At 40.9% G+C, this 25039-nt stretch overlaps 1 protein-coding gene across 11 annotated transcripts in view; it reads left to right on the top strand.

Moving 5' to 3' along the window:
* The window catches only part of MAP7D2 (MAP7 domain containing 2), an 85888-nt gene that overhangs the window by 34414 nt on the left and 26435 nt on the right, over positions 1-25039 (top strand). For 9 of the 11 annotated variants that reach the window (XM_049834842.1, XM_049834843.1, XM_049834845.1 and 6 more), the window contains exons 2-5: positions 9088-9191; positions 13001-13078; positions 16389-16552; positions 24429-24543. In XM_049834842.1, coding sequence (XP_049690799.1) covers positions 9088-9191; positions 13001-13078; positions 16389-16552; positions 24429-24543 — 461 coding nt within the window. Of the gene's footprint in view, positions 1-9087; positions 9192-13000; positions 13079-16388; positions 16553-24020; positions 24242-24428; positions 24544-25039 lie in introns of those variants that run through there. The other 2 variants (XM_049834848.1, XM_049834853.1) reach the window with 2 other exon arrangements.

Consider the following 25039-nt stretch of genomic DNA (forward strand, 5'->3'; position numbering starts at 1 on the left):
CTCTCCTGCATCGGGCTTCCCCTGAGCTAGCGCAGAGGCAGTCTTGGCATGGCAGCGTAAATTGCACGTTACTGACTTAAATACATCTCTCAGCTCCTTTCTCTTTGGGCCATGAAGGTCGCAAAAGAGGGTGGGAGAGACCCGTGCAAACTGGAGTCTCCCTTCATCCTGTGTAGCTTTGCTACATGTCACTGCCAAAGGTTAGACGAACTGACAGAAAATACAGAACACAGGACCTGATCTCTGTGCTAAGCACTACTTACTGCAAAGCTTAGTGACCCACTCTGTTTTAATTGGCTTTTTTCTGTTGGCATAAGCATGCCCTGAATCCTGGATTCAGTGTATGCGTTCATCTTTGCATATCATTTAAGCACTTTGCATGCAGCTTGGTCACTTTGTACAGGTAGCTTTCACTTCTGTTTTATCCTTTAGTTTTACAGATTTTTGTAAATCTTTGTAAAAGCTCCAAAGTCTTACTCTGGGAGAAAAAAAAAAGTCCTTTTTTTGAGGCTTGAAATTCAGTAGATGCGCACTCTACTCATCTCTCTTGTGTAGAGGAGTGTTGGTTTGGTAAAATACCTTATTTATTTTGCAGCTTAAGAGCTCCACATATAATGTGATTTGTGTTCTGAATTTGCATAAACAAATAAGACAACTTAGAGCAGCAACTTGGTGAATAATCCTCTGAGAAATTACAGTTTAGACAAAGATTTATCTTTTGCAGTGGTAAAAAGGCAGACTTAATCTTTTTTTAACACTTTTTAAAGCACTGAAAATCCATCTAAATACTACTTAAGGACATAGGTTCACATAACTCTTTCAAGGGATGCAGAAATGATCAGCCCTATTTGTGTATCAGTCCATCTGCATGCTGTCCCTTGCCCTTGAAAAATACTCTTCCAGATACCAACTTAATAGATCTAATGCCTTCTGTCTGTTTCCACAAAATGCGAACGTTGTCTTTCCATCAGAACGGAGTAGGATTTAGGCAAGGTGGGCAAGACCCAACGTATCTCAGTGTTAATAACCATGACTATGTCTCATTGTCCCTTTGCAGTCTTGGACTCCAAGAACCTGCACCAGCCCCATACATAAATTAGGTTGCTTCTGTCAGTGTTAAAATAATCTCCACTTTGGGATATTTCCTAGACATCTAGAAGCTCTAAGTAATTCAGACCATTTAACATAGTTCAAGAGTAAGAGTTGTATGAGGTCGTTGCTTTTGGAGCCTTGTCCTTTGGGGGGGTTGTTTGTTTTTTAACAGAGACAGTTAACATTTTCCATGCATGGTGGCTAATATTAAATAGTTGGATCAAGAAAAATCATTATAAGTGATCATACAAAGATGCAAAGGATGTGTGTGAATATAATATTTTTGTTCTCTTTGGGGCAGTGAGGTTGCCAGCGCCTGGTCAAGTCCCAGCAGTGTCTTGCAGGTGGAATTGCATGCACTGAAAGCTTCATGCTCCAGAGTCAGAAGCTCACAGATAAAGGACAGGTAGAAAACTAGGCAGAAGTTGTAACAAGGACATGTTAGGCTCTTGATGGAAGACTAGAAGGATTAGATTCTCAGATGAGAATGCCTAAGTGACAGAGGGAAAAGTTCATGTTCTGGATTTAAATGGCCAAATAGTCAGATCTCGCCACTAAGTTATATGATTTATTAAGAATTATATCTAGGGGCCAAGACCGGGCCATCCAAAAGCAGGAGCTGTATGGAATACACTTTGATAAACTGACCAGAAACATAGTTAAAACTATAAGTCTATACATAATGCTATTAATATGAAGTACCTTGGTGTAGTACACCTACTAAAATGCAAGAAAAAAGGTTAAAATTAATTGTTAATTGCAAAAGCTTTTCCTCCCTATGAGGATTTACTGTGCATGTTCCTAGAATAAATTGTTTGGGTTTGATGATCAATGGATATTCTTCTCCCTTAAATAAATCTGTGGCAAATATTATTAGTGTGAAGCACAGTAAAACCAACATTTTAACTCTTGCTCCTAATCATAGTCAGCTCCACAGATGATGAAGTTCACTTGATCATGTCCACTCTGGATTAATCAGCTTTTTTTCTTTTTTTGAAGCTTTTGCCAAATCGCAGGGAAAACATGCTTTCTGCACCTGGTAGCTGCTTCTACGTGGAATAATACACTGTGTCAGTGATGCACCAGGTAGGGGCAGAGCAAAGTGGAGGTTATTTAGGTTAGTCCTTGATGGGTGCATGCCATGTTAGTAAGTCATCAACACTTAATTTTTTTTTTATAGAAAGATATATGAATGGAAAATTGCAAATGGATTCTTCTTTTGTTAAATGCTCTATATTCGCTTTGCTCACCACAAAAACCAGAAGAGAAACACCCTAAAAAGCCTTCTCCAGGTCTTCAGTCATCCCTGACTTAATGATGGAGGACAGAGTATAGTGAGAAATGAAGGTAATGTTTAAATGTTAATTGTACTGTCTAGGAAAAAAAAAAAGTAGGCATATAGGGGAAATAAAGGGCAACACTTTGCCTCTCCGTAAGCGTTGTTAGAAGCCAAATATGCTTTCTTGATACTCTAAATATACCTTTTCTACAATTCAAAGAAAATCCCAATGCACAGATATTTCTATTGCAGTTTCTATTAAATTAAACTTGAAATGAAGAAAATGTTAGTTAGTAAAAGGACTCGGCAGAGCCACCCCTGTACATACATGTGTAGTGGGTTGTTTAAGGTCAATGCTACGTTGTACAAATTGCCACCACTGAAATGCTAGTTCATCAAGCCTCTGTATCCCCAGTGTAAGCCCTTTATCTGTAGCTAGTAACGTTGTTTTATCATTTCTTCAGTGATTATCCTTAATTTTTTTTAATGACAGTTAATGAGACTATACTGACAGATCTGTGTATTTTTACTCAAGGCTTCATTCAGAAGAATGCTTTCTGGCTGAAATCGGTTTAGAAGCAAGCTGTGGTTTTGCCATGCCACACTTTCGTATGGGTACTTCGACATGGAGGTTAATTAAGAGTTTCGTTATAGGACTTCTTTTTGTCTCTACCAATTGGCCCATCTGGAAGCAGTTGCTTTCCTGCGGAGGCCCATGGCCGCTTGCTTTGCCTTCCAGCCCTGCAGGCAGGGACCACACAGGAAGGCTGGGGCTTCCCCCAAAATGCTGTCCTGTGACCCCCAAGTGACTGGAAACTGGAGATTTGCAGCTGCGCTGTACCAGTGCTGTGAAAGTTCCTTTTAGGACAAAAGGAGTTCTGGCAGCAGAATAATGGACTTCAGCGCGCTTCAGTGCCTTGAGCCGGGCAGCTTGACATGTGCTCCAGGCTGCTGCTACGGTGGGAAAATCATCCCAACTTTCCTCTTCGCTGTGAAGCACAATTTTAACGAGGGGTCCTGGCTGGAGGCAGCATGACTGCCCGCTGCTGAGGGGGGTATTGCTCGGGACGTGAGGCCAGTGATGCTGAAGAGCCTGAGCATGAGGACAGGACTCTGCCCAGTACGCTCGAACTTTTTGGAGTGCGCACGTTGGGTAAGCTCTTTTGTTTCCTCCAGACAACCATCCCTGCAAGTACAGGCTCCTGTACACCTTGCTTTTAAATTGCGGCATTGGAAGTTGCTGCAAAGGTTTGAGTAAATGTTCATTGTTTTCGGGGGGGAGGGGGGGAGGGCAGGGAATAAATCACAGTAAAAGGAGAGGAGTGGGGCACTTCAGCTGCAGGTCATCTCCTTGCCCATGTGGGGGATATGCAAGATGCAGTGGCTGTAAAGACTTCAATGAAAGCTCTTGCTGCATGGATCTGGAAAAGCAGTTCTGTGTTCTCTCTTCACTTTTGATGCCTTCATGCACTTCAGCTACCATTTGGGAGAGCAACACAGCAGTGAAAACTGTAAAACCACCAAAGCGTAAGATCGCTATTCAGTGCCATACACCAGCAAAGCCAATCAACTTGAATAGGAAGTGGCTTTTAATGTGCATTTGGGGATTACAAGCTAGCTGGAGGTGGGAGAAATGGATACTTACAGTTTCCATCTCATTTGCTGATGCTAAAAATATCTGAATCTCTCAGTGAAACGCTGGTTTTCACTGAGCTCTGGTTATCTAATACCTAATAATAAATATATAACATCAGCAGATGTTGATAAATAGATGTGTATTGCAAGTCCAGAAACACTTTTAATGAGGAACTGTGTGCTAGACTACACTATAGAAGCAAAGGTTTTGTTTCTAGTTCATTTTGGTAACGAAAATCGTTGGAAAGAAATTGAATTTTTTGGGTTTTGATGTGTATGTTCCTAAAATGAAGTTGTTCAGGTTGAATTTACTGAGTTGGAGAAACAAATGCATATGATCCCAGAACATTACCCTTAGATAATTTTGGCAAAATAACTATGACTCAAGGCTTACTGTCTTACAGTGAGGCTTTTTCTTGCGAAGGTCATAAGGTGAAGTGAAGTAGGCAAGCAGTGTATACAGTGTTTATAGATACTTTCCTTCCAACAAAGGCGTTTTCCATTTATTATGATAGTACGTGAGTGATAGGACCTCTTTTCAGACTTGGGTGGGGCTTCCTGATCCTAACAAGATATTTCCCTCTTCTCTCTTTTAACAAAGTAGTTCTGCTGAAGTCAGTGAAACTAGTCTGTGCAAGTTAGTAAATGCATAAATCTTAAATATATGTTGGGGCAATTGCTAATTCAGGACATATGTAGTGAGTGAATGAAAGAAGAAAAAATTTCTGTAGTAGAAAAAAAATTGTTTCATTTGTAATGTTTATAGCTTTAGGGTTTGGGGGTTTGCTTGTTGGTTTAGTATATAATTTCCAGCTAGTGCCAGCAATTATTCCTTGGTGAACCCTACTTCCATCTAGTTTCAAAGTGTTAATTGTGAGTCAGAAGCAGTATTTGTTTTTGTTACTCCTTTTTTTTTTTTTAACCCATTCCAGAATGCATAGCCTTTCCTTCCAGAAAGTTGCTGATTTGATTCCTGCCCCCACCCCCTTCCCCCCACAGAATTTTAAGTTTTTTGGGTTTTTTTTTCCCCTTGCACAGGGAACAGGTTTGAAAAGCATGGTTTTCCTTGTACACTGTGTGTGTGTGTAGGATGAATCCGTTATCAGGAAAGTGTCATGAATACATGAATTCCTTTTGGATTACGCTCTTCTCTTGTTTCACTCCTCATTATAAATCTTGGGTAGTTAGGAATTTGAAGGGGGAAAAGGCTATGTTATTATTTTTGGTTAATATTCTTGAGGCCTTTTTCTGATGATATAATTAAAGTTGCGACAGAGTCAATTTTAAAAACCATACATTTCCTACATCTTAATAAGTGCATCTTCAAATTTGATTATCTGTCTTTTCACTGAGAATTTCTGCTTACTAGAAAAATTATTTTTTTAAAGCAAGAGCTGGGAATAAAAAACTCCACCAAAACCCCAAAACAAAACCCCCAAACCTCAACTCTCCCAAACCCCTCTCAACCCCCACAAAAAAAAAACCCACAAGGCCCCCCAAAAGCTCTGCTTAGACTATTTTAAAGGATAAGTCTTAAAAGTCATTCATAGTTGTGATTCTGATATTGTGCAGTGTCCTTTCTTTAATAAAACAGCTCTGGAAATTGTCCATAAACTTAACTTAGATTGTACTGCAAATGTGTACTCAGATCAGTTGCAATTAAGGAAATGACTAGACGTTTTGGTAACACCAATTATAAATAAATGAAAATCTTCAGCCTCCCCCCCCCTCCCCCTTTTCTTTTCCTTTCATCTAATTTCAGATTTTTTAGTCAACTCTTGACTTTTTTATACAAATATCTTGATGCTAAATTCTGCTTCTGCTGATATTCTGCAAAAGATAAAATCCTTGAGACTTGCACGAGAGCAGGAGTGGCATGAATATCTGGTTGGGTCCCTGCCTGCCAGGTTGCTCTGGAGCCAGCGGTAGACCTGTGCCTACTTTGATCCATGGCTACTAGGGCGGTAGCTACGTTGAAGCTAGCATTAGAGCACTCAAGAACTGTTAGCTAAGGCTCTGGACATAATGTTTACATATATTAACGTTTTATTTTGTATTAAAATTTTATATGAGGCTATTAACAATAGTTCCCTGTTTGTCTTCTAGCAGAGGAATGATCCCATTGGTAACTAATTGCTGGATGAAAGATGTATAATAAGCAAAAGGAAACTCCCTTCTTTTTTGTCTCCTTTCTCCCTCCCCCTCGTGAATCAAGAGTCTTGGAAAGCGTTATTAACACAGAGAAAGAGTGTGTAGTATACTCCCTTGGAGTAGGATGGAGAGGCAGGTCTGTCCTGTATCCCTATTTACCATCTGTGTCTTTGCACAGGTTTCATTCTGCAGCATGTAAAATCTGACGTACGTGTCCACCATTTAATAGTTTGTTAACTCAGCACGTGTGTTTGCATGTATGCTACAAAGATGAACTTTCTCAAACAAATGACACTACTTCTAAAAGTGCTTGAGAATAGTTTTTCATTTAACCTTCATGTGAAGTTACTGAAGGTGTTTTCAAGTTAGCTGCAGTCATACAATGAATACAAAAATAGCTATGAAATTGAATTTGTGGGTTCAAGTATATCAGCATCTGCTATTAAAATTACTATTCATGAATAGTAAAAGATTGCAGAACACAAGATTAAGAATAAAATTTTTATATCTAGGTGAATAAAAGTTCTCTTCATGCGTAATACGCATTCACATATATACAGACTTTTTGAAGACAAAATTTTTCAATTGCAGTAAGGTTGAAAGGATTAATTGGGATCTGTATTGACAAAGGTAGGAATACAGAGGTTTTAAAGTAACTGCTGAACTTAGAAATTATATATTTGACCTTCTGTCTTCATGAACTGAAGTGATGGCAGGGTTTATTCTGAAGAAACTAAAGCTAAAGAAAACCAAACAACAAAAACATGGTTAAGTTACGGCTGAATCTCCACCATTCAGCTCCCTTTTTGTGCAATTTTTGTAATTACCTGCAGTAAGAAGCTGAAGGGACAGGCTAGAAGGGGAGGAAGATCCTACCTACAGATTCCAAGTGGGTCTGGGGACCAGTGTAGTTTGAAAAATACAGCTATAAATGTTCGTGCATGTTAAATCTGGGAGAGAGATGCTGGCAAGCTCTGGTTAAGCCTCTGGACTCCTTTCTGCCCGAGAGATTACAGAAGCAGATGAATAAAACGGCAGTGTAGAACACACTTGACGTAGTGCTGCCGCTCTGTATGCGCTTACCGTGTGGTGGGCTGTCTCGCAGGGACCTGTTCAGTAAACTAAAATATTAATCTAGTATTACTATTTATCTAGTGTTTTAATAAGTAAAAACATTCTGCTAATGTATCTTATCAGTTCTGAGTGATGTTCAGATGCATCTGCTGCGTCTGCATGATACTGGAGTCTCCATGGGGCACTGTTAGGGCTGCGCACACGGTTAATACCTACAGCACGCAATCCAGTGGAGCTGATGAGGTGTCTGTGGGCGCATGCAGAACTGAAAAGAGCTGCCCTTTACATTTTAGTAACTTTTTCCTCCCCATGTACTAATTAAGATATTGTCATTATTATATGTGATCACCAAATGACCTATATACACTTTATGTATAATTTTAAAGTTCTTTGGCCAGCATTTTGGAGTGATTTCACTTTAAACGTAAACATACAAGTAGGGTATATTTTGCTACTGTAATCTTTAAGTATGGTATACAGCTGAAGTTCTTGATTCAACAGAAAAATTTGAAAATCCAGGGTGGGGATCACAAACATAAAGCAGTGTCCTACCTGTGTAACTGGAGCGTGCAGGTCCCTGACAGCTTCTCTGTCCGATCTGCCAGGCCACCTCTCAGACAATTAGCCTGGGGTGTCTGAAATGTCACTGGTTTTGGCAACTGAGTCTGCCTTTAATGACTCCATCTACCTAACATCTTTATAACAACAGATAGCCATCCTGGTGTTTTAATTAGACAGAATGGAAAATGTCCCTTTTTTCCTTTCTGCTTATATTTGAAATCCAACCTGGCAAACATAAAAATAAAATTAAGTAGCTGAAACTGGAAAATTCTGATTCTTTATACTTAGATTTTTGAGTGCAATACAATAAAGAGCTTTTTTTAATGAAAGAAAACTTTTAAAAAGACAATTATCAAAAACAAGGACAATCCACTCAATGTTAGTGAACATACCTGCAAAGCCCTTGTGGTGTTTGCGTGTTGGCTCTACCTGAAAGCCTCTCAGCAATATACCATATTTAAAACTTAGAAGGGCCTTTTGCCAATAGAAAGTGTCATCCAGGTACAGTCACATGCAGTTTTATGCCTTTTTCCTGCTCAGAGAATAGTCAGTAACTGAAAACTTAACATTTCTTCATTCAGTAGTACCCAAAGGGAAGCAGTGGCAGATGGAAAGGTCTGTTCTTTATTGCCTCAAAGAACAGTCTCAAGGGAGACAAAGCAGGTTTTTAGGGAGCAAAATCTTGATTTTATAGATTGAGATTATATTACGTGAAACAGCAGAGCTTTGCCAGCAGGACAGTGGGTGTAAGCGCAGTGGTATCTCGGGCTAGTCTGGTCTGCTCTAGAGACCACCTCGCCACATCCCTGGCAAGGCCACCCACTGGCAGAACTGCATCCAAACCGGGAATTTCACCAACACAGCAACGTCAGTCTAGATGACACGTACTGTGGCAAAGGTCTAAAAACGTTGGGACGATCTCATGTAGAATGGGCAGAGGTCTATGAGCACGTAGGATGGCCAAAGGTCTAGGTATGTTGAACACTGTTAACGTAGAGCTGGCCTCAGATCCCTGCTGGCTTTCCTTCTGTGTTGGGATCCCTGCTTGTGATATCTACTATATATAAATACATCATGAAACCAAATACCATGGGATATTATAAAGGACAGAAGTGTATGTGGGTTCAACAGCAAAGTAGGAAAAAAAAAATTAATGGAGGCCCTATCTGCTGGCAGTTACTCAGGTGCAAATTTCAGGAGAGGAGGTGTCCAAGCAGCCGGTTGGTCCTTCTGAAATGTACTCTCAGCTTCCAATAACCTGATTGTCCTGCTCCAATACTTGTTTTCTCAACCAGAAACAGGATACGGATTTCAAAAGACAGAGGTTTCCTTGTGTCTCATCAGGACAGGACAACCTTCCTCTCTGTCTTGAGCAACCACCAAGAGGCTTACACAATTGGTATGTGGAGCAGAGTGTGCGTGGACATGTTCTGGCCCTGTTTCCATCAGTCTGAATAGGTTCCTCTTGCCCTTCAAAAAGGGTTGAAGCAGCAATTAACATGTCGGGTTTTTACTTCTGTGAATATTTATTTCAAAGTAACATTAAAGTACTGAAAGAGTCCTGCAGCATTAGCTGGTGTATTACTGCCGCAGGACTCCTGCTGACATTTTAACCGGTTTAAGTTATAGTCTTTTTCTTTAGAAATGCTGCTTGTAACAAAGTCCCAGATGAGCAGCTGGCCCTCTTCAGTCGAAAAATGAGGCACAATCTCAAGGAATTAGCCCAGCAGTTAGATGCATGCCTTTGAGAGTGGGGACTCTCTGAAAAAGGGGCTTTTGGGGAGGGCTGGGCGATGGAGTAGAAGTAGCAGCAATTTGTGCGTGTGTGTGTGCACGCTTCCTTACAGTAAAAATCTTTGATGTTGTTACTGGGGCGGTTTCCTTATTCTTCTGCAAGCCTGGGGGTAAAGGGTTCTTAGATTTTTCTGCCAGTTTTTGTATTTTATTACTCTGGTTGGCACAACCAGCCCGCGTTTACACGTCGTTTGCTGCTACGCGCCTTCCTCGCTGAGGGATCAGAGGCTGAGCTGTAAGTATGAGAAAGGCTCAGGATAAAGCTGAGCATACAGACTATTAACCTAAGGTCACTTATCCCAGGGAAAGCTGCTTTGCTGTGGGGATTGGGTTTCACTCCAGCCTCTCTGTGCCCTCTGCTGGCAGTTTCCCTGCCGAAGCAGAGATGGAGTTACGTTATCTTCGTGCTAGGCTTACCCCTGCTAGCTTGCTGTTTGCAGTCTGCTTTACCAAACAGAACTTGAATTCCTGTCATTAATCAAATTTCCTGCCACAGGTAACTGCTCTGCCTATTACATTTATAATGTATATTATATGAAGATGTGTAGTAAATATGCTGATTTTGGCTTTAAAAAATCATCCCATGGTACAAGTTATTACCCAGGGAATAGTTATTCTGTCGTTCAAAGCTATATTTACTTTTCGAAGGCAAGCAAATTTCTAGTTTTTGACAGGCATGCTGATTCGTGAAGTCAAGTACTTGAGTTAAGAAATACTAGTATTGAGGATGCCTGTGCTATTTTAATGCTAACCTTGCTGCATGCATATGCATTTTGATGCCTGTAGTTATTAGATTGCGTACTATTTTCTTCCACACGTTTTTTTGCATGCTGGTGTGTCGCACATGTAATGAGCAGCAGTTTCATGTATTTGTTGTTTTACCTGTGATATAGCCAAGTCTGGAGTGCTGTTCTCCAAGACAGACTTCAGACTATAGTTCTGCCTACCTTCCAGTTTCAGAAAGAAATGAAGCAAGAAGCACTAATCGCTTTGAACTTGGTTCACCTCTTGAGGAGGTGCGTCCTATGCACTGAATAAGCGAAAGGACCTAAAAGGAAAAAATGCATAATTTATGTGTAAAAGGAGGCAAAATAAAGATTGTATAGACTGTTTCAATTCTGATACATCCTCATTTCTTAAGTGTCTGGCATTACAGCCTTGATCTTCTTTTAATATTACCTGAGCGGGGTTGGGACATTCAAACTCTTGAGAAAGCCAACATGAAAAATTGTGCATCAACTTTGGATAGCTATAGCAGTTGTGAGCAAGGCTGGAGCTTTTAGATCCACTTCTACCAGTTGCCTTCATGAGGCAATCAAAGCAGAGATAAGTTTGCTGTAATTTTATTGACAAGCATAATGGGATTTATTTTTGCCAGTGGGTTTCACAGAAGTTGCTGAAAGCAGGAGAGTGATGAGAGTCAGTGCAGGGTTTTGTGAACATAATCCATGGATGTGGACTGTCTTGCTGTTCCTCTCTCCATCTGAGTTGCATCCCTTGCTGCAGAAGACCTTAGCTCCTGCCTCTGGTTGCCTCTCTCCCTTTCTCCAGCCTTGACTTGCTCCCAAGCTCAATCTTCCTTCTTTGGGCTCTTGATCCAGTCTTGATCTTGCCTCCTCTGCTGCTTCTAGCCTAAATTGTAGGTTTCGTGCTCTTTTGACTTTTAGATCACTGAAAAACTTTCCATTGGAGCTGTAATTTAGCTATGCTGACAACAGGACTCCCCTTCTTGACTTCTTATTGCAGGCCGCTTCAAAGTAGTTGCAAACCTTCACCATGGTTGCTTTACTGAGCCGCCTCCTCTTCTCTCCTCCCTGCTTGTCAAATCTGACAATAAATGGCAGCCAAGCGAACAAACAAGCAGGCTAATATGGAAGTAGGATGAGTCTTTGCTAATACATAGATACGTATTTGACCCACAAATTCTAGTTGTAATTAACCAGCTGGGAGCTATAATCGCAATTTTCCAGAGGCCTGGCTGCCGTCGGGTAGTCGCTGTATGTGTGTGCAGAGGAGGATTAGAGATGGTGTTTGAAGGTGGTGCTGCTGGGGGAAAAAGCAAGCTGTTGTTCTAATGGGAGACAGCTGAGACCTGCGTTTTTCACCGCTCACAAGGGACCACCGAGGCTGGTTTTCATTCTTCCTACAGAACCGTGCATTTTACAGAATGGCACTTGCTACGCAGAACCTTTGCTCCTGTGGGCAGGATGCCCTCGGAGAGGAGCCTGGAAGTGTGGCTTTTCAGGAAGAGAGTCGGGGTTACAGTCGAAGTCACTTTTCCGCTCATATTTATCTGATAAAATTAACGACTGCAGTTCTTAGAGCAAACGGGAAGGGGACTTAATTGTAATTCAGTAACTCAGTAGGGAGCCCAAATAATGATTGCAAAGGATGTAAACTGTGCCGTGAGTTGCTGCTCCTGTTTGTACTGCAGCCCTGCTAAGACCCCAGGAGATCCTGAAAACAAAGAGAGAAAGCGGGGCACTGGAGGCCCTGTCAGCTGTTTTGGAAGGACACCATTCTCTAGCTGGTCTATTGAGTCACGAGCTGGTGAGCTTACCTGTGGTATTGCAGAAGGTCCATCCACGGTCCGTCTGGCTGCTCGTTCCAGGGCACGCAGGCAGGTGACCCTGCGGCACCTCGTGTGTCACGGTCTGCCTGCCTGCCTGCCTTCTTAAATTGGGCTTTTCGGTGGCTCATGCTGTGCAAAGAACTGGGGTGTCTGGAGCCAGGTGCAAAACATCCCTAGGCAACCTCCTCCCAGACAAGTAACCTGCTTTTAGATGCCAACCCAAGGAGGAAACAAAGTGTTTCCTACTTGGAAAAGAGGGCAGGAGGGCTGCTGCCTCCGTAGCCTCATCCAGCACTAATTGCTGGTTGCTGAAACGAGCTAGTGCTGCTGGTTTCCTGTGGGCAAGGAAGCTGTGGGGCTGTTAAGCCATAAATACGAGGGCTGGGACTCCACATAGCATTAGACTATGAGAGCTGCATACACCTTTTACTGCTTTCCTGAACTACCTTTTTCTTTTTAAGCCAAAAAATTTAAAATGAGGTTATTAACAAAGATGAATACATGTTAATTGCATCCTTATGGTTTTTCTCAAGAAAGTTTTAAATTTTGAAACAAGCACTAACAGCATGCTTGTTTGCTCCAAGAAGAGGAGTCAGGCATTTATACTGAGGAACTCTGCTTGGAGTTCGGCAGTAGGTAGGAGACTGTGCTCGAGATGTAGCCAAATCCCAGCTTGTCAACCTGCCCACATACAAGTGCAAAGTCGTTTTTGTTGTTGGAGCTGTTAAACGCAGTAGATTTGATTTATTTTTTTTGTGGGTTTTTTTAGTTCTTTTGGATGTTTCTTTAGTTTTACTAGCACTTTTTTAACACTTTTTTCCCCCCTCTCTCTCTGACTTCAGCCATTGATGGATTTCTAAAAACCGATGAAAGACAAAGACTGGCAAAGGAGAGAAGAGAAGAAAGGGAGAAATACCTTGGTAAGATGGCAGGAGGTGTATGTATTATTTATGTATACGTGTTAATAGGCTTAAGTTACTAACGTGACATTTTTTCTGTTCTGAATTTTAAACATTGTGGTTTAGTCTGTTCCTAGTCTTTATGGATTATATTACTACTTTTACATTAAATAATAAACATTAAATTAATCTGTCTTCTTTGATTTCCATTTGAGTATTTAATATTCTATAGTTACAAGTTGACTTTCTTCTTTGATCTATTTACTTTTGAATATAGGTTTATGTGCAAGATACTGACTGTTAGGATTCTGGTTTGTAAAAATACCAAATAAGCCTTGAATAATATTCAGGATAATATGTAGGATGATTTGGTGAAACAGCCTCAATTTTAGTTTATTAAGTTTTAGCCATATTAAGAGATATCATAGAGTTGTTATGTATGACATAAAGCAGATACTTTCCCATAAGTTTTAAAATGGTTAATTTTTCAAGAGAATGAGAAAAATTATTAATTCATTTACTGAATAAAATAAGCATTGTTTTTAGAGTTTTTAAAAAAGTCAGTTGGTTTTAATCTACTAATACCTTCAGGGAAATGTTGAGGAAATTGCAAATTATATATATATATTAAATAAATAAATAAGGGGGGTGTGTGTGTATACAGAGTTAATTTCATACAGATATATGAATGGAATTAACAGTTCAAGATTTGGTTTGGACTTTCTATATATACATACGTGTGTGTATATATTAAAAAAAATGTTGGACAGTTAGCTTCACTTTTCCTCATTGTAATAACAAGAAAAGCCAGTAGCACTGTTCCTTAAGGTTACCTGACAATACTTATCAAAAGGAATTGTCAGTGTTTTATGATTTTGTAAAATTTAAGCTAGGTGTGTATTTTGAGGAAGTGTCAACTAAAACAGTATGGATACCTGTGAGAAGAATCATAGGAAAATATTGGTTTTCTTGCAATAAACAAACGAACTGTTGACCATTTCTTGGCAAAACCTGAGGCTTGAGACCAGTGACTTGACATTTTTTTAGTACCATGGGCTTGGTGAGCAAGATTGCTTTTGATAGTTCCTGTGAAAATCTGCTGGTGTTTAGTACTTAATCTCCCCAGAGGTTCTGTCTATATGGGGCGTGCACCAGCCTGAGCTGTAGCTCTCACGTCTTCCAGGTATACTCAGTCCAGATTATCTCTTCTGTCCTCTTGATTATCTGGTTCCCAGGAAAGTGACATGATGAGTAGATTGGAAAGGACTTGGATTAAAAAGTAGAAGAGGAGATGAGAGGGAAATTGAAAGCTGGAGAATCTGGGAGTGGTTGGCCCAGGGGATTTGGAAGGTGTTAGCTGCAGTTCTTGTCCCCAGACATCATACTGCCTTCTGGAAACACATTTTTTTAGGGTTAAGACCATTTCTAGAATGGGGAGTTCTGGGTTTTGGTCACAGTTTGTCTGTGGTAAATTTCTTTTAGGAGTTCAGAAAAAAGCAGTGAGTTCCCCAGAAGGACAGATCTTTATGGAGCCAGCTGCAGCAGAGTGACCTTTTCACCAAAGCCAGAACTCATTAATCAGTGCTTTAGTATCCCTAAATTAAGGAACAGGAATTGTATGTTTGATGATGGAATGGTTTGCTTCTCTGTCCCGAACCAGTCCCAGGTTTCACCTCCTTACTCAGAAGGTAATCTTGCTATAATCTCTGGACACCTCACTTTATTTTTGGTTTTTATCAACTCAAGCATGCTGTTTTCACCTGCTCTACCTGGCGTGGCTAGTAGTCATTAACAATTAGCAACTGGTCACTTGTCTTCCATGGTCTCTGAGGTAACTTTTTATCTGTTGACAAGTCTGATTCTTCATGCATACAAGTCCAAGCTCGGCTCCAGCACTGACACCCCTCTCATACTGCCCTGTCCTGTGGTGGGAGGAATACTGAATTTTCATAAGGCAAAAGGGGAAGACAGCATCAACTGTATTTCTAACAAGAATAAGGTAGAAGGCATTCTGTAAAGCAGGCTGGATGTGAGGGAGAAGTATTTTAGAAGGATCCAGTATTCAAGGGAAAGAAATGCAACTGTTGGAAAAGGATCTGGTGTTGGAGGGAGTCTGGCTTTAAACCAAGGGCTTGAGGGTGGAGTGGGGCCAAGAGGGGGTGAGGGTCATGGCTGTGGTTAAAGAGCCTGGGGGCAGGAGCTGGGGGAAAAAGGCTCGCCTTAGAAGAGGGAATTGAGATGGCTGGGCAAGAGCCTAGGACTGGTGGGAAGATACTGAGAGCAAGCTAGAATGGTAAAAATTTGCTGTACAAAGGAAACAGGAACTGAAAAAGCAGACTCAGGCTGAATAGCTGAGCAGGATGAAGGACTAGCTCTTGTATAAACAGTGTTAATTCTGGCTTTCCCTAACTTTCAAGTTCCTAGCCTGGCAACTCTGAGAATATTCCTTCTTTGATATCGGCTGTATGTATGTTGGTATGTGACATTACAGGCTTGCGTGTATGTAGGCATGCTTACTGAACTCCTCTTTCTTGCCTTTTTATGGAATACACTTGCATGAGAAGTGGATTTTTCCTCATCATTTGTCACGTTAACTTCTGCTACTTGTTCTGCTATGTAAACCTGAAGCAACAGTCCTGTATGTAATGTTGCAGTCTGAATTTCTGTAACAAGAAGCTGATGTCTTGAGAAGAAGATCATGACTCCAGTTGGAATAAGCAACTGGGCAAACCCTCAATAACAGAAGTAATTTTTTTTTCATGCAAAGAGGCAGAAGTGGATAATGATGTAGCACCAAATTGTGAACAGAATGGTGTATTTCCAAAGCTTCATAGCAAGTTTAGCTTATGTTGTTTTCACATATTTATTTTGAAGGCAGCCCCATAATGAGAAGCACAGTTCTAAAGAAATTCCAAGGGCTTTTGCTTCAACATGTATAACTGATTCACTTTAAAACCTACTGGGAACATTTGTTTTATATGAAAAAAGAATTTGGCTTTAAGCTACAGAGGGATTTGAAACATTAAAAAAAAAAACCAAACCACCAAAAAAACCCCCCAAAAATTGTTAACTATTCTGTACACTGTTTTTACATAGGTAAGGGGCACAAACCATCACCTTGTGTACAAAGGGCTTCCCTATTTATTTATTGAGCAAATCACTTGGTTTACTAATCATTCCAGCACTTCTGTGCACTATATTTTTTACCTTAGTGGACTAAAACCCTGTGTACTTGTATTTGTTGTTTTACTCTATTGTGCCATGTTATCAAATAATTTTAAAGCAGGAGTAAATTTGCATAAAGTAAAATGCACCTTTTTGTCTGCCTAAGCTGCTAGGGAACAGCAGATACTAGAGAAGGAGAGAAGAGCAAAACTTCAATATGAAAAGCAAATGGAGGAGCGATGGAGAAGACTGGAGGAACAGAGGCAGAGAGAGGAGCAGAAGAGAGCAGCTGTTGAAGAAAAACGGAGACAAAAGCTTAAAGAGGAGGAGGTAAGGTTCACTGCGAGGTGTATGGCAGAGCAACTCTGTGTGGTAGCATTAAACATAGCTCAATATTGACATGCATTAAATGTTTATTTCTTTTTTTGGCCCAGATACATGTGGGCATTACTTTGGGAACTGCAACCGCACATCACCATAGCTATAAATACTCTATTACTGCTTGCATATCAAAAACATTTTCCAAAGCTTTTTTCGCTCTTTATTTTTGTCTGATCTCATAGAATAGTCATCTACTTACGCTCACATATCTGGGACTCTGTCAGACAATAAAGCACCAGCTTTCCAGAAAGCAGCTTTTAAAGATGAGTGTTTCCATAAACTGGCAAGGTTTTTCTTACTGTTTTGTTTACTGTCCATGAAACTGTTTATGAAAACGTTTTGGTTTTCCTCAGTAATATAAAATCAGAAATTCTTACTTAAACCAGTGAAGAATCTAGGTTGGTTTAAAATTCTAGCGCAGAACAGAATTAGCAGCCTATCTTTTGAAGCATCTTCGTATCCTTCCTCTCTTCTACTCTCCCTGCTGAGATTGCTTAAAGTTCTTTTTTGCTCCAGTGAGTCCGATTTCTGATGCGGATCTCTGAATGCAGTGTGCGCGTGTGTGTCTCTGCATGACATTCTGTAGAAAACACTAGCATTGCAACCGATAAAGAATTAATGATTTTTGGAAGAGGGGGCAGTGGGGTAAAAAAAAAAAAAAAAAAAAAAAAAAAAAAGCCAAAAGAAGATATTTCCCTAGTTCCTAGATAAAAAGACTCTAGAAAGCTACAGTTATTAACCTTCCTTTTTTTCTGCCCCCCATCTTTTGATCAAAATATCCTTTGCAAAAGAGGTAAAACACTTCTGCATGGGATCAGAATAACATACTGCTGTCCATTGACATTTTTTTGTTGTTTGGTTTTTCACTTTAGCCTGAAGAGAATATTACATCCTGCCATTCCTCTTTCAACTGTAACATACTGATTGTGGTTTCTGCATAATAGCTGAAAATTCATTTTAAAATATTTTGCCATGTGTCTTGTTTCAAGTTTTGTTAAGAAAAATGGCAAAACTGGAAACAAACGTTAGGAGATCTCTCTCCTCCTGTGGTAATGTTATTGACCTGACGTGCTCCTTCCCCAGCATTTCCTACTGTAATAACCTTTTGCAGCTAAGCAAAATTGATCCCCTTTATGGGAGTTGTCAGGGTAAGTGGTGAGTACAGAAACTTCCAAAACCCTATCCTCAAAATTTGCACCAGAGCGGGAGAGGTGTGGGAAGAGTGAGCGACCGCCTGCTTTGCTTTCCCTGCCTGCATGGTTTGCCTGTGCTGAAGAAGTCGGAGCAGGGTTGTCGGACGTGAGAGAGGCTGTGCCGGCTCAGACCCAAAGGTCTGCCCAGTGGGGACCCCGTCTCCTGTAATGGCCTCCTGCACTGGCCCAGAGTTGGGTGTAAGAAGAGACTGAGCACGCAGTGATGTTTCTCCTAAGGATCAGCGGGGCTGTTACAGCTCCCCAACGTCCCGTACAGCTGCCGGGAGACTTCTCTCATGGTGAGAGAAAGGCTTGCTGCCTCCAAGTGTTTGGTCCTGATAGGAATACCACTCCTAGCTCTGCTCACTGAGCTGTCCTTCAAGGTTAAACTGTCATAAACTTTTCGGGAGCCAAGGCAGGTCTGGCTCCTTTCCCTTTCCTTCCCCCTCCTCTGCCCAGGTTGAGGAACCTGAGGGAAGGCTACGTGGGCAGGAGGACAGGAGAGGATGCTTGTTTGGGGATGGATTAGACCTGGTGGGAGGACAAATCTGGGAGCTTCTGAAGGAGGGGGAGGGTACATGGGGGAGTAATCTGTAGAACAGAGGAGGACACGGGAAGAAGGAAATTGGGAAAAGGAGACACCAGCACCTCCTGGCTTCCCTTCACAGTTACTTGTCATTACCTCATTTCTCAAATTCCACTTGAATCGTACTAAAGGGTCTGCCAAATCTGCGCTTCCCCCCCGCCCTCCCCGCAAGTCTTCTGACGAGCCCCTCAAACCCTTTATGTGTAGTAGCAGTGGAGGTCTGAGTAAGGATGGTGGTGAAGTTGCAGCTCCCAGGGCATTGGAAGTTACTGCTCCTGAGTAATTCTGGACGTTTGAGGCTGCCTTTACTGGAAGAACTTTGAAACCCGTATTTCCCACACCTGTGTTTGGGGAAGGTGGTGCCCTGGCCAGTGAGCCAGTATACAGCAGCATGTCTTCAGTGTTTCTCCTTTTAATACTGGTTTGTGCTGGGTGGGGACTGGAGCACCCATGTTACTTCCTCATCAGGTGTCTGAAGGGCCAAGTAGAGGGATTTTCTTCCTTGCTCCCTGCCTTATTGGTTGTCCTTTATATCTTCCTTAAGTCTTTTTCCTTGCTTTCTAACACAGCAGAAGGCAGTGCATGTTTGTGATAGGAAGAGGTTATATAAATATCTCTCTAGAAAATATTGTTGTTGCTTCTCTAAGAGTTTTAGAGAAATTAACGGATCTTAAACTATGGGGCTTGTTGGCTTCCTACATCGGAGCATCCCCTGCTTGGCTGCTTTGCATGCAAAGGTCTTCTCAAAGAGGAATACTTCTTCCCTTCAACAGTGCCAGATAAGAGATGGTGGTTTTAAAGTCTGTGTTGATGGGAACGGAGGTGTTCTGGCAGAGTTCTCCTCTGGGGCAGCTGGAGCTTGTTGCAGAGCACAGTGGAAGTGTGTCCAGTTCCTCAAACAGGAACCAACGAAACGTGTCTGAAAATCATCCTATGTTGACTGCACCTTTCTTACCTGTAGAGGTCTTCAGTAGCTCTTCCCTTTCCACCATATTACTTTTAAAGCTGCCTGCTTCCTTTAGTAAAAGCACTCCCTGAGCCTTGAGGAAAGAAGTGTGGTGGTGTGCAACAGAAGCAATTGAAAAGTGGCTTTTAACAGTAAGTAGCCAGTGGCTTTGGGACTGGATAAAAGCAAAGCTCATTCTCATTCAGTTAAAATCATTTTTTCCATTTCCCTATCTTGAACTTCCGTGTGACTTGGAAATACCTTGCAAATAAATGTCTAGCTGTACACTGGGTATTGGGAAGTCTCTGTAGAAGCTGTGTTTTTCTGTTCTTGTATTCTATAAGACAATATGAGCATCACTTGTAAAGGCCACGTCAAGGATACTAGTGTGAATAAGAACAATAACATCCATCTAGTCAAAGATCCATTTTTAATAAAACCATCAGATTTATTTTAAAAGGAAATTGATAAAATTAGTATTGATCCTACCAATATACTAACGTTCAAATGAACCGCTACTGGTAAACGGCATCAAATCTAATCCAGCACTCAGACTTGAAAGGTTGATGTAACAACTGCTAAATGGAAAAGAATATCCTGAAGCATTGGAGAGATTGTTTTGGTGCACATGCACTATTTGTAAAAAGTATGCACTTAAACACAAGGGTAAAAAAACTCTCAAGATGATGTAGCATTAATTACTTAGTATATTGTAATTCAAAGTTAATTACTTTTTGAATTATAGTATATGGAAATAATAACTGCTTTCCAAACGTACTTTGGCAATTCATTTACTGAGTGGAGTTCAGTTGCACAAGTAAGACAAAAATTTTGCTGCAAACTGCTTGAGATTGCTTTGCAAGCAGTCTCTCAATTTGCTCTGCAGTGGACATGAGGAGAAGAGTTTAGTCCTCATTACAACACTGACTATCCTCTGCTCCCCCCCGCCATTACTTGCTGCTGCTGCAGCTCCCCATGTACCTTAACGCAGAGCCTTCATTTGACTGATGTTGTTCTTTGATGCACACACCCTTTAATATGCACCTGTCATTGTACTTGGTTGAGAGCAGAAATTAATTCTATTCAGAAAGGTAGTTAAATTTAAAAATACTGTATCGCTTTTTAATGTGTTCTTCAAATAGAAAATAACAGAGCTCTTTTGTTGCTATGTGGAAGAGCCACTCAAAAGATGAAGCCAGCTGATAATATCAGGAAACAATGAGCTGCTTGTATACAGTGCTGATGAATATATAAAGTGAAGAGGAAGAGATTTTGGGGGCTCTTTTGGATGTTTGTATTGTAGGCATAAGGTAGATTGTTTTACAGCTGTTTGCACAAATTATTTTAAGTCGTAATACTTGTAAAATTAATTTTTTTCCTTGTTTTCACATCTGTGTCATGTTTTACATAGAGAAAAGGAAAGTACTTAAGTCAAATTACTTGTATTCTCACTATTGGTTTTTAGGTTTGTTTGGGTTTGTTGTTTGTTTTTTTTTTTAATTCAGACAGTGCAAACATTTGTTCTGTTGCTTAGTCAGAGGAGAACTTGGATGAATAACTATGGAAAGTAACATGTACTAGCAGTAGATGGCTCTCTTTTTATGCTTTTACTCATTCTTAACTTAACCTACACACAAAGCTTGTACATTATAGTTTTTTGAGGAAGCTCACTATATCTTTAGTGCGGAGATTATTTCCCCTATCTGTAGCTGTTAAAGTTTCTACAGGAGGATCACGTGGATAGTTTGATATGTTTTTAAGAAGCTGCTTTATCTGTAACATAGACAGGAAGGGTTTTGCACATTGTTTGCTGATGAAGGAATGCTTTGTCCTGTTGTTTAGTTTTCATCACAGACCAGATTATTAATGTACGAGTTGTTTATGCTATGCTTCCACGTGTCTTATTGTTTTCTTTGGCTTTTTAGTTTTGTGCTAACTTAAACTGTTTTTTAAATAACTATCCTTTCTGTGTGAAAAATGGCCTTCATATTGTTCTTTATCTAAGCTGCATCTGCAGGGTTTCATGAGGTTTAATAATTATGTTCTATAGTGCTTTAATGAAAGGCTCTTTGCAAATGAAAATAAAAGATCCTCTCCACATCATGTAATTGAAGATTTCAACCTCAGATTGTAGGTAGTATGGGCTTTCAAATATGTATGAAAAATAATTTAATTTCTTTAATCTATTTCATCATGCATTTTATTCTTAAAACGGCACTTTCATAGTAGGTGGTGTAATTGTATTCTGTAGTTTGCAAACTACAGAATATTGCTGGTCCTTGCTCTAAGCAGTATTTAAAAAAAAAAAAAAGCCAAATATAGATCACACAGGTAATTGAAACTTGACTGCTTTCATCTTATCTTTTGTGATTAATGTATAACAATATTCACTAGATATGGAAAGAAAGAAAGATTCTGTGTAAGTGTATGCTTTAATGAGGAAGAAATGGGAGGGTGATTTTCCTTTGTAAAGAGTGCGGTTAGAAAGGTGTATTGGGGCAAGATGCACAGTTGAAGAAAGTAACGAAAAGAGGCAGACAGCAGAGAAGAACTTGTGATGAAACAGGAGGTGAGGTTTGGAAAGAGTAAGTACAGAAGAGGGACTCTCAGAATTAAATTAATGTTGGGAGGTGGGAAGTTAAAAGCAAGAAGTGTGAACTTGAAATGCAAAGCCAGCACACACAGGTTTTAAACATGAAAATTGCATCATCAAGGAGCAAGAGAAGAAAGACTGTAGCAAACCAAGTCAGAGGGGAGTGACTTTGGGTTCCAAAGACTGGAAAATTGCATTCTTTTCATGCCCAAAGTACAGACAAGAAGTGATAGGATAGTCAAAACTGGGGTTTTTCTGTGCTGTTGCAGAAGAGGCTGTGCTTAAGCTCTGTGATGCTTTGCGCATTTGCTCTGTAGGGAGAAAAAGGAGGAGGGACGAGACAGAGAGAGCATTTGTGTGCCTGCCTGGACGCTGATGGCACTGACTAGACAGAAGGATGGAAAAAGCGGGGCACAGGGGAAGCAGCTGCCTGCTTTCAGTGGTCTTTGCGTGATGTTACCTGATAGACTGTGACCTAAAGAGATAGAAGGGAGACAAAACTGAAGTGGGAGCTCAAAACACATGACTGAAAGATTGTCTTCCTGGAGATGGCAGCAGAAATTGTAACAGCAAGGTGGGTTACCTGGCTGAAAGGTAACAGGGACAGGATTGCTGAGAATGATAGAAAGGGTATGCGAGAATTGCCTTTTTTCGCTTTTTGTATAGAGGGTAATATAATGGAATTCTTTATGGCACAAGTGATTTATAATAAAATTAAGAGAGGAGAGCTTAAAGACAAAAGGCAGTGGCTTGCTGTTGAAATTGATGGATAATTGGTGGCAGGGTTGGATGAGGTGGAAAAAATGAGGTCAGAAATAAATTACTGCAAGTCATGGTAGTAGAAGAGATTCTTGAAGCACATGGAAGAGATAAAAGTATATTGCAGATAACCAGAAGATGATGAGAGGGCATCTGGTGTTGTAGAAAGCCAGAAACCACAGACAGAGCCCCAGGAAGGTAATATGAAGTTTACAGGTACGTTCATAAAAGTTCCAGGCATGGTAGTTACTGGAGATGCCTGATGTTAGGGTCTGATCTGCTGAAGGAGGTCCATCAGAGACAATGGGCTCAACATCAGTGCAGAGACTGAAGGAGACATGCTTGAACAAAGACTGAAATTTCGTGGTAAAATATCTCAGGAAAGGGGAATAAAAAAATCTAGTCCAAAGTCATGAATCGGTGAGAGAAAGTAATCTGGCCAAGAGATGCAGGAGAGGTTTTCCACGCAGTTGATCTGAGCTGCCAAAAGATATTGGAGACAGAGCGGAGGATTGATAGAAATCAAAGGGGATGTGATGTAATCACAGAAACCTGCAGCATCAAGAGTTTGAAGTGGATAGAGTAGGAGTTTTGTACTAGACCGGAAGGACATAGCAAAGGTAGTAATGGGACCAAAAATACTAACAGGATTAAAGGGGTAAAAACCATTGGGGCAGAAGTTGGAGGCAGCAAAAGTAGTCTCATCTTTCCAAGTAGGGGTTGGGCTGCTGAAATGTGAGGGTGAAGAGGCTGGCAGATGTGAACGAGGTACTGGGAGGAGGAAGGGAAGAGGGTGGTAGGTGATGGACCAGTGGGTGGGCAGGAACCAGGTTTTATCTGCTGGAAAGGAAGAAAAGAAAAAGTGCAGAGATCATTGCCACCACAATAAAACACTGAGAAACTAGCAGAGGGAGGAGGTAGGAACAAAACTGAGTGGAGGTCTTTGAGTGAGAGTGAGGAGGTGGTGGAGAGGGAGTAAGGTGACCATACATGGCTGTAAGTTAAAGGTGGAACGGGATTTGGGTAGGGAAAGAAATCTTCTTGTTCTTCCCCAACTGAAAATCCTAGCTCATCAAGTCATGGAGAGGAACATGGGGTTGGAGGGGATAAAAAAAAATATCTCAGAACAACACTAGCTGGGCATACACTAAAAAGAATACACGGGGGGGGAATCAGCAGCTCTTAAATGCCTAGAATGTAAATAACATAGTGGAAGAAAGGAGGGCGGGTTTGTAGAAATAATTAAATAAATAGATAGGGCATCCTGCAAAGTAACCTACTTTGGGTTTGAAGTGATCATTTATCTGCGTGGCTAGGAGGAGCCACTGGCATTGCAGCAATTTAGCCGTGCTCGAAAGGGATGGAAAAAAATCCTGAGGTCTGCATAGACAAGAAGGAGTTAATGCTTGTCGAGCATTATTCTTATACAAATTAAGTCCAGAGCACAGCAGCAGCCTCACCAGCAGGAGCAGATGCTAGGCAGTGATGCAACCTGTGTTATTTACTTAGGCCTCTCTAGTGACCTCAGTGGCTTGCAGACAAAGGATACACATATCTGGAGGTAGGTAGCATGCTGATGCCTTCTTTATTCAGTCCTTTTTCTTTTAGTGCAAACAAGCTCCTGTAATCCTCTTGCGTGGAGCAACAGGGGAACTGTGTGGTTTTAGCCTGGTTTCAGAAGGAGGGAGAGAAAAGCTCCCAAAGAACTGATTCAGATTTGGTTTCTGTTTTTGTACCAATATAACCAGGAACGTTTAGAAGCCATGATGCGTCGGTCCCTTGAACGCAGCCAGCAGCTGGAACAGAAGCAAAAGCGATGGTCGTGGGGAGGAGCACTGGCTGCAGGCTCAGGAGGGAGAGATGGTAAGTGAAACAGGCTGCCTGCATTGCAGATCTTGAAGTGCAAAATGCATGAGGTTGTGGAGAGAGTAAGGATGATGCATTTTATAGTTAGGGTGGTACTGTAGGGGCTGCTGCCTTGGGGTGTGAATAAATGCTTTGTAATTGCTTGCCAGGCTTCCTCTCTCTGATACCTTCTGGGGAGAAAGGTCACTCCTAACTTTAGGAATGCAGATCATTTTAATAGAGTAACCAGAATCTGTTTGGAGGATGCTAAATGCTAAAATTGAAATTTGTGCGCTCTCTCCCTTATTCTCTTCCCCTGCATTGTCTTCCTATGCACACACACACACAGTTAGCAAATTTAATATTCGCCAAAAGACTGAGTGCTGTCTAAAGATGATCTGGTTTTGTTTGGTCGTTCTAAAAAGCTGTCAGGAATTTCTAGATGACTATGCAGCATGTGCAGTTTAAAATAGTTTGATTTTTTTCCCAACATACTTTTTGTTGCTGCTCTTTT

The sequence above is a fragment of the Accipiter gentilis genome, chromosome 32 (assembly GCF_929443795.1).
Source record: "Accipiter gentilis chromosome 32, bAccGen1.1, whole genome shotgun sequence".
Lineage (NCBI taxonomy): Eukaryota > Metazoa > Chordata > Aves > Accipitriformes > Accipitridae > Astur > Astur gentilis.